Raw genomic sequence first — 13138 nt, 5'->3', positions numbered from 1 at the left:
GAAATGGAAGGAGTATCAGACCACTGCAAATCTACCAAGACCTGGCCGTCCCTCTAAACTTTCAGCTCATACAAGAAGACTGATCAGAGATGCAGCCAAGTGGCCCATGATCACTCTAGATGAAATGCAGAGATCTACAGCTGAGGTGGGAGACTCTGTCCATAGGACAACAATCAGTCGTATATTGCACAAATCTGGCCTTTATGGAAGAGTGGCAAGAAGAAAGCCATTTCTTAAAGATATCCATAAAAAGTGTAGTTTAAAGTTTGCCACAACCCACCTGGGAGACACACCAAACATGTGGAAGAAGGTGCTCTGGTCAGATGAAACCAAAATTGAACTTTTTGGCAACAATGCAAAACGTTATGTTTGGCGTAAAAGCAACCCACCATCCCCACTGTCAAACATGGTGGTGGCAGCATCATGGTTTGGGCCTGCTTTTCTTCAGCAGGGACAGGGAAGATGGTTAAAATTGATGGGAAGATGGATGGAGCCAAATACAATACCATTCTGGAAGAAAACCTGATGGAGTCTGCAAAAGACCTGAGACTGGGACGGAGATTTGTCTTCCAACAAGACAATGATCCAAAACATAAAGCAAAATCTACAATGGAATGGTTCAAAAATAAACATATCCAGGTGTTAGAATGGCCAAGTCAAAGTCCAGACCTGAATCCAATCGAGAATCTGTGGAAAGAACTGAAAACTGCTGTTCACAAATGCTCTCCATCTAACCTCAGAGCTCAAGCTGTTTTGCAAGGAGGAATGGGAAAAAATGTCAGTCTCTCGATGTGCAAAACTGATAGAGACATACCCCAAGCGACTTACAGCTGTAATCGCAGCAAAAGGTGGCGCTACAAAGTATTAACTTAAGGGGGCTGAATAATTTTGCACGCCCAATTTTTCAGTTTTTGATTTGTTAAAAAAGTTTGAAATATCCAATAAATGTCGTTCCACTTCATGATTGTGTCCAACTTGTTGATTCTTCACAAAAAAATGCAGTTTTATATCTTTATGTTTGAAGCCTGAAATGTGGCAAAAGGTCGCAAAGTTCAAGGGGGCCGAATACTTTCGCAAGGCACTGTAGATGAGAATAAGGCTGTAACGTAACATTTGGAAAAAGTTGTGGGTTCTGAATACTTTCCGAATGCACTGTGTATTTACACTGTAACGTCACCTAGAGGTAGGTACATGTTGAATACTGGATACGCTTGTAGTTTGTTAATGTGAATAAAAATAAGTAATTCATTGCAATGATGGAATCTGATCAATTCAACTCAGTCTAACTTCCCTTCTTGCACTTTATTGAGATTAAAATTACATTATGTTGGAGGATTTCAGTTGCATTACCTTTCCACTTAAACTGAGTACAAGCAAATTATATATTTTTACAGTTGTCCAAGTCAGTGGTTCCTAAACTGTCGGGTGTGCGATTGTCGGCGTGGAGCGCCCTACCGCCCCCAAAATATTTATAGAAGGGGGGGGGCCCGATTGAAAAAGGTTGGAAAACCACTGGTCTAAGTGTTATTTTGTAGAAAAATAACATTTAGATTTGTGAAAACATTCTTTCTCTTAGCCTTTCTTTTTCTGATCTGTTTCCATGGTTATATAACACACATTAACTTACTACTGGATCAAGACTGATTCTGACACTCAGCAGCTAACTGTACAAAAACAAATATTTGTATTTTCTTGTGAATTAGCTATGACCGTCTGTATTCATACACCATGTTGTGACGGGTTTGGTCCTGGTCTGTCTGCATGCTGCTGTCGGACGGACTGAACCCATAACGACCACTGGGTGGTGCTGCTGTCTCAGGTCTAGTCCGTTATGTTCCAAAAAACTAAAAAGTTCCGACAAACTTTCATTCTGACTTGAAGGGCTGGTTTCCCCGGACCTGGTGGGGAGGACATCCACTCAGAACTCATCCCTTGTCACCAGTGGCATGGAAAATGGCTTCTTTAACAAACCATTGTACATTAACCTCTACCAAAGTAAACATTTTGGATTAAATACAGAAAGTGTATTATTCAGCACTTTACAGCAGACTGGTCTGGGAGAAACCTCCGTAGCCAGAGGGCAGGTTTCAGACAAAATAATACAATCATCCATGTGAAAAAGGAGGGGCGTAGGAAGGCAGCAGAGTGCTAGGCCGTGGCCTCGATGGTGCATTCTTTAGCCAGGTGACCAGACTTTCCGCAATTGTAGCAGTTGACTTCGCTGGCCTTGCTGCACTGGACGGCAACATGGCCGATCTCACCACACCTGATGGGAGACAGAGGAGAGAGACGAGGTTTAGCTAAGACAAGGGAGTGTTTTCAAGATGGAGCACAGTAATGAGTCTGTGTGTCAGTCTTCAGAAAGCACAGTCCTGCATCTGTGCATCAGTCTGTTTACCATGTGGCTTAAACAAGTCTAGGAGAAAGTGACAGGTCAGAGATAGCACATCCAGGACTCACCAGTAACACTTCACTACCTTGTTTAAAAATATATATATTTTGTAAATGTTCTTAAAAATGTTTTTTACTTGCATATTTTCCTTTATCGGGGATAGAGACCGTGAGAAAGAGGATAGATTGGAAATAATTTTGTACCAGAAGGGGAGTGGGCCGGTCCCGAACCCACACAGTACCTGTGTGTTATCTCACCTAACAGCCCTTCTGGATGTGTATATGTGATAACTCACCTGTAACATTTGACCTTCTCACAGCCCTTCTGGATGTGTCCAAAACCTCCACAGGAGTAGCACTTCTGCTCGTTGGCATGGTCACAGTCTCGGGCCACGTGGCCAGCCTTGCCACAGTTGTAACAGACCTGCATTATAACAAAAGTCTCCAGTCACGTGGCCAACCCAGCCATAGTTATAATAAGGTTATAACACACCAGCATTGCCCTAGTTCTAACACTACAACACACCGGCCTCGCCCTAGTTCTAACACTACAACACACCGGCCTTGCCCTGGTTCTAACACTACAACACACTGGACTCGCACTAGTTCTAACACTACAACACACTGGACTCCCCCTAGTTCTAACACTACAACACACTGGACTCGCCCTAGTTCTAATACTACAACACACCGGCCTCGCCCTAGTTCTAACACTACAACACACCGGTCTCGCCCTAGTTCTGACACTACAACACACAGGCCTCGCCCTAGTTCTAACACTACAACACACCGGCCTTGCGCTAGTTCTAACACTACAACACACTGGACTCGCCCTAGTTCAAATACTACACTACAACACACCGGCCTCGCCCTAGTTCTAACACTACAACACACTGGACTCACCCTAGTTCTAATACTACACTACAACACATCAGCCTCGCCCTAGTTCTAACACTACAACACACTGGGCTTGCCCTGGTTCTAACACCTCAACACACCGGTCTCGCCCTAGTTCTAACACTACAACACACCGGCCTCGCCCTAGTTCTAATACTACACTACAACACACCGGCCTCGCCCTAGTTCTAACACTACAACACACCGGCCTCGCCCTACTTCTAACACTACAACACACTGGACTCGCCCTAGTTCTAATACTACACTACAACACACCGGCCTCGCCCTAGTTCTAACACTACAACACACTGGGCTTGCCCTGGTTCTAACACTACACTGCAAACCACTGGCCTCGCCCTAGTTCTAACACTACAACACACAGGCCTCGCTCTAGTTCTAACACTACAACACACCGGCCTCGCCCTAGTTCTAATACTACACAACAACACACCGGCCTCGCCCTAGAACTAACACTACACAACAACACACCGGCCTCGCCGTAGAACTAACACTACAACACACCGGCCTCGCCCTAGAACTAACACTACAACACACCGGCCTCGCCCTAGTTCTAATACTACACTACAACACACCGGCCTCGCCCTAGAACTAACACTACAACACACAGGCCTCGCCCTAGAACTAACACTACAACACACCGGCCTCGCCCTAGTTCTAATACTACACTACAACACACTGGCCTCGGCCTTGTTCTAACACTACAACACACTGGCCTCGGCCTAGTTCTAACACTACAACACACTGGCCTCGGCCTAGTTCTAACACTACAACAGACTGGACTCGCCCTAGTTCTAACACTACAACACACTGGACTCGCACTAGTTGTAAGACTACAACACACTGGACTCACCCTAGCTCTAATACTACACTACAACACACCGGCCTCGCCCCAGTTCTAACACTACAACACACCGGCCTTGCCCTAGTTCTAACACTACAACACACCGGCCTTGCCCTAGTTCTAACGCTACAACACACTGGACTCGCCCTAGTTCTAACACGACAACACACCGGCCTTGCCCTAGTTCTAATACTACACTACAACACACTGGACTCACCCTAGTTCTAATACTACACTACAACACACCGGCCTCGCCCTAGTTCTAACACTACAACACACTAGGCATGCCCTGGTTCTAACACTACAACACACTGGGCTTGCCCTGGTTCTAACACTACAACAGACTGGACTCGCCCTAGTTCTAACACTACAACACACTGGACTCGCACTAGTTCTAAGACTACAACACACCGGCCTCGCCCTAGTTCTAATACTACACTACAACACACCGGCCTCGCCCTAGTTCTAACACTACAACACACTAGGCATGCCCTGGTTCTAACACTACAACACACTGGGCTTGCCCTGGTTCTAACACTACAACACACCGGCCTTGCCCTAGTTCTAACACTACAACACACCGGTCTCGCCCTAGTTCTGACACTACAACACACAGGCCTCGCCCTAGTTCTAACACTACAACACACCGGCCTTGCGCTAGTTCTAACACTACAACACACTGGACTCGCCCTAGTTCAAATACTACACTACAACACACCGGCCTCGCCCTAGTTCTAACACTACAACACACTGGACTCACCCTAGTTCTAATACTACACTACAACACATCAGCCTCGCCCTAGTTCTAACACTACAACACACTGGGCTTGCCCTGGTTCTAACACCTCAACACACCGGTCTCGCCCTAGTTCTAACACTACAACACACCGGCCTCGCCCTAGTTCTAATACTACACTACAACACACCGGCCTCGCCCTAGTTCTAACACTACAACACACCGGCCTCGCCCTACTTCTAACACTACAACACACTGGACTCGCCCTAGTTCTAATACTACACTACAACACACCGGCCTCGCCCTAGTTCTAACACTACAACACACTGGGCTTGCCCTGGTTCTAACACTACACTGCAAACCACTGGCCTCGCCCTAGTTCTAACACTACAACACACAGGCCTCGCTCTAGTTCTAACACTACAACACACCGGCCTCGCCCTAGTTCTAATACTACACAACAACACACCGGCCTCGCCCTAGAACTAACACTACACAACAACACACCGGCCTCGCCGTAGAACTAACACTACAACACACCGGCCTCGCCCTAGAACTAACACTACAACACACCGGCCTCGCCCTAGTTCTAACACTACAACACACCGGCCTCGCCCTACTTCTAACACTACAACACACTGGACTCGCCCTAGTTCTAATACTACACTACAACACACCGGCCTCGCCCTAGTTCTAACACTACAACACACTGGGCTTGCCCTGGTTCTAACACTACACTGCAAACCACTGGCCTCGCCCTAGTTCTAACACTACAACACACAGGCCTCGCTCTAGTTCTAACACTACAACACACCGGCCTCGCCCTAGTTCTAATACTACACAACAACACACCGGCCTCGCCCTAGAACTAACACTACACAACAACACACCGGCCTCGCCGTAGAACTAACACTACAACACACCGGCCTCGCCCTAGAACTAACACTACAACACACCGGCCTCGCCCTAGTTCTAATACTACACTACAACACACCGGCCTCGCCCTAGAACTAACACTACAACACACCGGCCTCGCCCTAGAACTAACACTACAACACACCGGCCTCGCCCTAGTTCTAATACTACACTACAACACACTGGCCTCGGCCTTGTTCTAACACTACAACACACTGGCCTCGGCCTAGTTCTAACACTACAACACACTGGCCTCGGCCTAGTTCTAACACTACAACAGACTGGACTCGCCCTAGTTCTAACACTACAACACACTGGACTCGCACTAGTTGTAAGACTACAACACACTGGACTCACCCTAGCTCTAATACTACACTACAACACACCGGCCTCGCCCCAGTTCTAACACTACAACACACCGGCCTTGCCCTAGTTCTAACACTACAACACACCGGCCTTGCCCTAGTTCTAACGCTACAACACACTGGACTCGCCCTAGTTCTAACACGACAACACACCGGCCTTGCCCTAGTTCTAATACTACACTACAACACACTGGACTCACCCTAGTTCTAATACTACACTACAACACACCGGCCTCGCCCTAGTTCTAACACTACAACACACTAGGCATGCCCTGGTTCTAACACTACAACACACTGGGCTTGCCCTGGTTCTAACACTACAACAGACTGGACTCGCCCTAGTTCTAACACTACAACACACTGGACTCGCACTAGTTCTAAGACTACAACACACCGGCCTCGCCCTAGTTCTAATACTACACTACAACACACCGGCCTCGCCCTAGTTCTAACACTACAACACACTAGGCATGCCCTGGTTCTAACACTACAACACACTGGGCTTGCCCTGGTTCTAACACTACAACACACCGGCCTCGCCCTAGTTCTAACACTACAACACACCGGTCTCGCCCTAGTTCTGACACTACAACACACAGGCCTCGCCCTAGTTCTAACACTACAACACACCGGCCTTGCGCTAGTTCTAACACTACAACACACTGGACTCGCCCTAGTTCAAATACTACACTACAACACACCGGCCTCGCCCTAGTTCTAACACTACAACACACTGGACTCACCCTAGTTCTAATACTACACTACAACACATCAGCCTCGCCCTAGTTCTAACACTACAACACACTGGGCTTGCCCTGGTTCTAACACCTCAACACACCGGTCTCGCCCTAGTTCTAACACTACAACACACCGGCCTCGCCCTAGTTCTAATACTACACTACAACACACCGGCCTCGCCCTAGTTCTAACACTACAACACACCGGCCTCGCCCTACTTCTAACACTACAACACACTGGACTCGCCCTAGTTCTAATACTACACTACAACACACCGGCCTCGCCCTAGTTCTAACACTACAACACACTGGGCTTGCCCTGGTTCTAACACTACACTGCAAACCACTGGCCTCGCCCTAGTTCTAACACTACAACACACAGGCCTCGCTCTAGTTCTAACACTACAACACACCGGCCTCGCCCTAGTTCTAATACTACACAACAACACACCGGCCTCGCCCTAGAACTAACACTACACAACAACACACCGGCCTCGCCGTAGAACTAACACTACAACACACCGGCCTCGCCCTAGAACTAACACTACAACACACCGGCCTCGCCCTAGTTCTAATACTACACTACAACACACCGGCCTCGCCCTAGAACTAACACTACAACACACCGGCCTCGCCCTAGAACTAACACTACAACACACCGGCCTCGCCCTAGTTCTAATACTACACTACAACACACTGGCCTCGGCCTTGTTCTAACACTACAACACACTGGCCTCGGCCTAGTTCTAACACTACAACACACTGGCCTCGGCCTAGTTCTAACACTACAACAGACTGGACTCGCCCTAGTTCTAACACTACAACACACTGGACTCGCACTAGTTCTAAGACTACAACACACTGGACTCACCCTAGCTCTAATACTACACTACAACACACCGGCCTCGCCCCAGTTCTAACACTACAACACACCGGCCTTGCCCTAGTTCTAACACTACAACACACCGGCCTTGCCCTAGTTCTAACGCTACAACACACTGGACTCGCCCTAGTTCTAACACGACAACACACCGGCCTTGCCCTAGTTCTAATACTACACTACAACACACTGGACTCACCCTAGTTCTAATACTACACTACAACACACCGGCCTCGCCCTAGTTCTTACACTACAACACACTAGGCATGCCCTGGTTCTAACACTACAACACACTGGGCTTGCCCTGGTTCTAACACTACAACAGACTGGACTCGCCCTAGTTCTAACACTACAACACACTGGACTCGCACTAGTTCTAAGACTACAACACACCGGCCTCGCCCTAGTTCTAATACTACACTACAACACACCGGCCTCGCCCTAGTTCTAACACTACAACACACTAGGCATGCCCTGGTTCTAACACTACAACACACTGGGCTTGCCCTGGTTCTAACACTACAACACACCGGCCTCGCCCTAGTTCTAATACTACCCTACAACACACTGGACTCGCCCTGGTTCGAATACTACACTACAACACACCGGCCTCGCCCTAGAATTAACCCTACAACACACCGGCCTCGCCCTAGTTCTAACCCTACAACACACCGGCCTCGCCCTAGTTCTAACAATACAACACACCGGCCTCGCCCTAGTTCTAACACTACAACACACCGGCCTCGCCCTAGTTCTAACACTACAACACACCGGCCTCGCCCTAGTTCTAACACTACAACACACCGGCCTCCCCTAGTTCTAACACTACAACACACCGGCCTCGCCCAAGTTCTAATACTACAACACACCGGCCTCGCCCTAGTTCTAATACTACAACACACCGGCCTCGCCCTAGTTCTAATACTACCCTACAACACACCAGCCTCGCCCTAGTTCTAACACTACAACACACTAGGCATGCCATGGTTCTAACACTACAACACACCGGCCTCGCCCTAGTTCTAACACTACAACACACCGGCCTCGCCCTAGAACTAACACTACAACACACCGGCCTCGCCCTAGTTCTAATACTACACTACAACACACCGGCCTCGCCCTAGTTCTAATACTACAACACACCGGCCACGCCCTAGTTCTAATACTACAACACACCGGCCTCGACCTAGTTCTAATACTACAACACACCGGCCTCGCCCTAGTTCTAATACTACAACACACCTGCTTCGCCCTAGTTCTAATACTACACTGCAACACACCGGCCTCGCACTAGTTCTGATACTACACTACAACACACTGGCCTCGCCCTAGTTCTAATACAACACACCGGCCTCGCCCTAGAACTAACACTATAAACACACCAGCGTTGCCCTAGTTCTAATACTACACTACAACACACCGGCCTCGCCCTAGTTCTAACACTACAACACACCGGCCTCGCCCTAGTTCTAACACTACAACACACCGGCCTCGCCCTAGTTCTAATACTACAACACACCGGCCTCGCCCTAGTTCTAACACTACAACACACTGGACTCGCCCTAGTTCTAATACTACAACACACTGGACTCGCCCTAGTTCTAATACTACAACACACCGGCCTTGCCCTAGTTCTAACACTACAACACACCGGCCTCGCCCTAGAACTAACACTACAACACACCGGCGTCGCCCTAGTTCTAATACTACACTACAACAAACCGGCCTCGCCCAAGTTCTAACACTACAACACACCGGCAACGCCCTAGAAATAACACAACATTACAACACACTGGGCTCGCCCTGGTTCTAACACTACAACACACCGGCCTCGCCCTAGTTTCTAACCCTACAACACACCGGCCTCGCCCTAGTTCTAAGACTACAACACACCGGCCTCGCCCTAGTTCTAACACTACAACAAACCGGCCTCGCCCTAGTTCTAATACTACAACACACCGGCCTCGCCCTAGTTCTAATACTACAACACACCGGCCTCGCCCTAGTTCTAATACTACAACACACTGGCCTCGCCCTAGTTCTAATACTACAACACACCTGCTTCGCCCTAGTTCTAATACTACACTACAACACACCGGCCTCGCCCTAGTTCTAATACTACACTACAACACACCGGCCTCGCCCAAGTTCTAACACTACAACACACTGGACTCGCCCTAGTTCTAATATTACACTACAACACACCGGCCTCGCCCAAGTTCTAACACTACAACACGCTAGGCATGCCCAGGTTCTAACACTACAACACACCGGCCTCGCCCTAGTTCTAACACTACAACATACCGGCCTCGCCCTAGTTCTAACACTACAACACACCGGCCTCGCCCTAGTTCTAACCCTACAACACACCGGCCTCGCCCTAGTTCTAACCCTACAACACACCGGCCTCGCCCAAGTTCTAACACTACAACACACTGGCCTCACCCTAGTTCTAATATTACACTACAACACACCGGCCTCGCCCTAGTTCTAATACTACACTACAACACACCGGCCGCGCCCAAGTTCTAACACTACAACACACTGGACTCGCCCTAGTTCTAACCCTACAACACACCGGCCTCGCCCTAGTTCTAACCCTACAACACACCGGCCTCGCCCTAGTTCTAACCCTACAACACACTAGGCATGCCCTGGTTCTAACACTACAACACACCGGCCTCGCTCTAGTTCTAACACTAAAGTACAACACACCGGCCTCGCCCTAGTTCTAACCCTACAACACACCGGCCTCGCCCTAGTTCTAACACTACAACACACCGGCCTCGCCCTAGTTCTAACACTACAACACACCGGCCTCGCCCAAGTTCTAACACTACAACACACCGTCCTCGCCCTAGTTCTAACACTACAACACACTGGACTCGCCCTAGTTCTAATACTACACTACAACACACTGGACTCGCCCTAGTTCTAATACTACAACACACTAGGCATGCCCTGGTTCTAACACTACAACACACTGGCCTCGCCCTAGTTCTAACACTACAACACAACGGCCTCGCCCTAGAACTAACACTACAACACACCGGCCTCGCCCTAGTTCTAACACTACACTACAACACACCGGCCTCGCCCTAGTTCTAACACTACAACACACCGGCAACGCCCCAGAAATAACACTACACTACAACATACTGGACTCGCCCTGGTTCTAACACTACAACACACCGGCCTCGCCCTAGTTCTAACCCTACAACACACTGGACTCCCCCTAGTTCTAACCCTACAACACACCGGCCTCGCCCTAGTTCTAACCCTACAACACACCGGCCTCGCCCTAGTTCTAACCCTACAACACACCGGCCTCGCCCTAGTTCTAACACTACAACACACCGGCCTCGCCCTAGTTCTAACACTACAACACACCGGCAACGCCCAAGAAATAACACTACACTACAACATACTGGACTCGCCCTGGTTCTAACACTACAACACACCGGCCTCGCCCTAGTTCTAACCCTACAACACACTGGACTCCCCCTAGTTCTAACCCTACAACACACCGGCCTCGCCCTAGTTCTAACCCTACAACACACCGGCCTCGCCCTAGTTCTAACCCTACAACACACCGGCCTCGCCCTAGTTCTAACACTACAACACACCGGCCTCGCCCTAGTTCTAACCCTACAACACACCGGCCTCGCCCTAGTTCTAACCCTACAACACACTAGGCATGCCCTGGTTCTAACACTACAACACACCGGCCTCGCTCTAGTTCTAACCCTACAACACACCTGCTTCGCCCTAGTTCTAATACTACACTACAACACACCGGCCACGCCCTAGTTCTAATACTACACTACAACACACTGGCCTCGCCCTAGTTCTAACCCTACAACACACCGGCCTCGCCCTAGTTCTAACACTACAACACACCGGCCTCGCCCTAGTTCTAACCCTACAACACACCGGCCTCGCCCTAGTTCTAACACTACAACACACCGGCCTCGCCCTAGTTCTAACACTACAACACACAGGCCACGCCCTAGTTCTAATAATACAACACACCGGCCTCGCCCTAGTTCTAATACTACAACACACCGGCCTCGCCCTAGTTCTAATACTACACTACAACACACCGGCCTCGCCCTAGTTCTAATACTACACTACAACACACCGGCCTCGCCCTAGTTCTAATACTACACTACAACACACCGGCCTCGCCCTAGTTCTAATACTACACTACAAAACACCTGCCTCGCCCTAATTCTAACACTACAACACACCGGCCTCGCCCTAGTTCTAATACTACACTACACCTGCTTCGCCCTAGTTCTAATACTACACTACACCTGCTTCGCCCTAGTTCTAATACTACACTACACCTGCTTCGCCCTAGTTCTAATACTACAACCCACCGGCCTCGCCCTAGTTCTAACACTACAACACACCGACCTCGCCCTAGTTCTAACACTACAACACACCGGCCTCGCCCTAGTTCTAACACTAAACACACCGGTATCGCCCTAGTTCTAACACTAAACACACCGGCCTCGCCCTAGTTCTAACACTAAACACACCGGCCTCGCCCTAGTTCTAACACGACAACACAATGGCCTCGCCCTAGTTCTAATACTACACTACAACACACCGGCCTCGCCCTAGTTCTAACACTACAACACACCGGCCTCGCCCTAGTTCTAACACTAAACACACCGGTATCGCCCTAGTTCTAACACTAAACACACCGGCCTCGCCCTAGTTCTAACACTAAACACACCGGCCTCGCCCTAGTTCTAATACTAAACTACAACACACCGGCCTCGCCCTAGAACTAATACTACACTACAACACACCGGCCTCGCCCTAGTTCTAACACTACAACACACCGGCATAGTTCTAACACGACAACACACTGGCCTCGCCCTAGTTCCAACACTACAACACACCGGCCTCGCCCTAGTTCTAACACTAAACACACCGTTCTCGCCCTAGTTCCAACACTACAACACACCGGCCTCGCCCTAGTTCTAACACTAAACACACCGTTCTCGCCCTAGTTCTAACACGACAACATACTGGCCTCGCCCTAGTTCTAACACTACAACACACCGACCTCGCCCTAGAACTAACACAACGACACACTGGGCTCGCCCTGGTTCTAACACTACAACACACCGGCCTCGCCCTAGTTCTAACCCTACAACACACCGGCCTCGTCCTAGTTCTAACACTACAACACACCGGCCTCGCCCTAGTTCTAATACTACAACACACCGGCATCGTCCTAGTTCTAATACTACACTACACCTGCCTAGCCCTAGTTCTAATACTACAACACACCGGCCTCGCCCTAGTTCTAATAGTACACTACAACACACTGGCCTCGCC

At 49.3% G+C, this 13138-nt stretch overlaps 1 protein-coding gene across 3 annotated transcripts in view; it reads right to left on the bottom strand.

Moving 5' to 3' along the window:
* Nucleotides 1-1277: 1277 nt before the first annotated feature.
* The window catches only part of LOC110528704 (cellular nucleic acid-binding protein), a 44168-nt gene continuing 32307 nt past the window's right edge, over nt 1278-13138 (bottom strand). For all 3 annotated transcript variants that reach the window (XM_036984377.1, XM_036984378.1, XM_036984376.1), the window contains exons 5-6: nt 2688-2815; nt 1278-2266 (exon numbers count right to left, since the gene is read on the bottom strand). In XM_036984377.1, the coding sequence (XP_036840272.1) occupies nt 2149-2266; nt 2688-2815 (246 nt within the window). In that variant the 3' untranslated portion in view covers nt 1278-2148. The remainder of the gene's footprint in view (nt 2267-2687; nt 2816-13138) is intronic.

Source organism: Oncorhynchus mykiss, chromosome 7 (assembly GCF_013265735.2).
Source record: "Oncorhynchus mykiss isolate Arlee chromosome 7, USDA_OmykA_1.1, whole genome shotgun sequence".
Lineage (NCBI taxonomy): Eukaryota > Metazoa > Chordata > Actinopteri > Salmoniformes > Salmonidae > Oncorhynchus > Oncorhynchus mykiss.
Note: the sequence above shows the minus strand (reverse complement) of the source record. Positions and strands in the feature narration are given on the sequence as shown.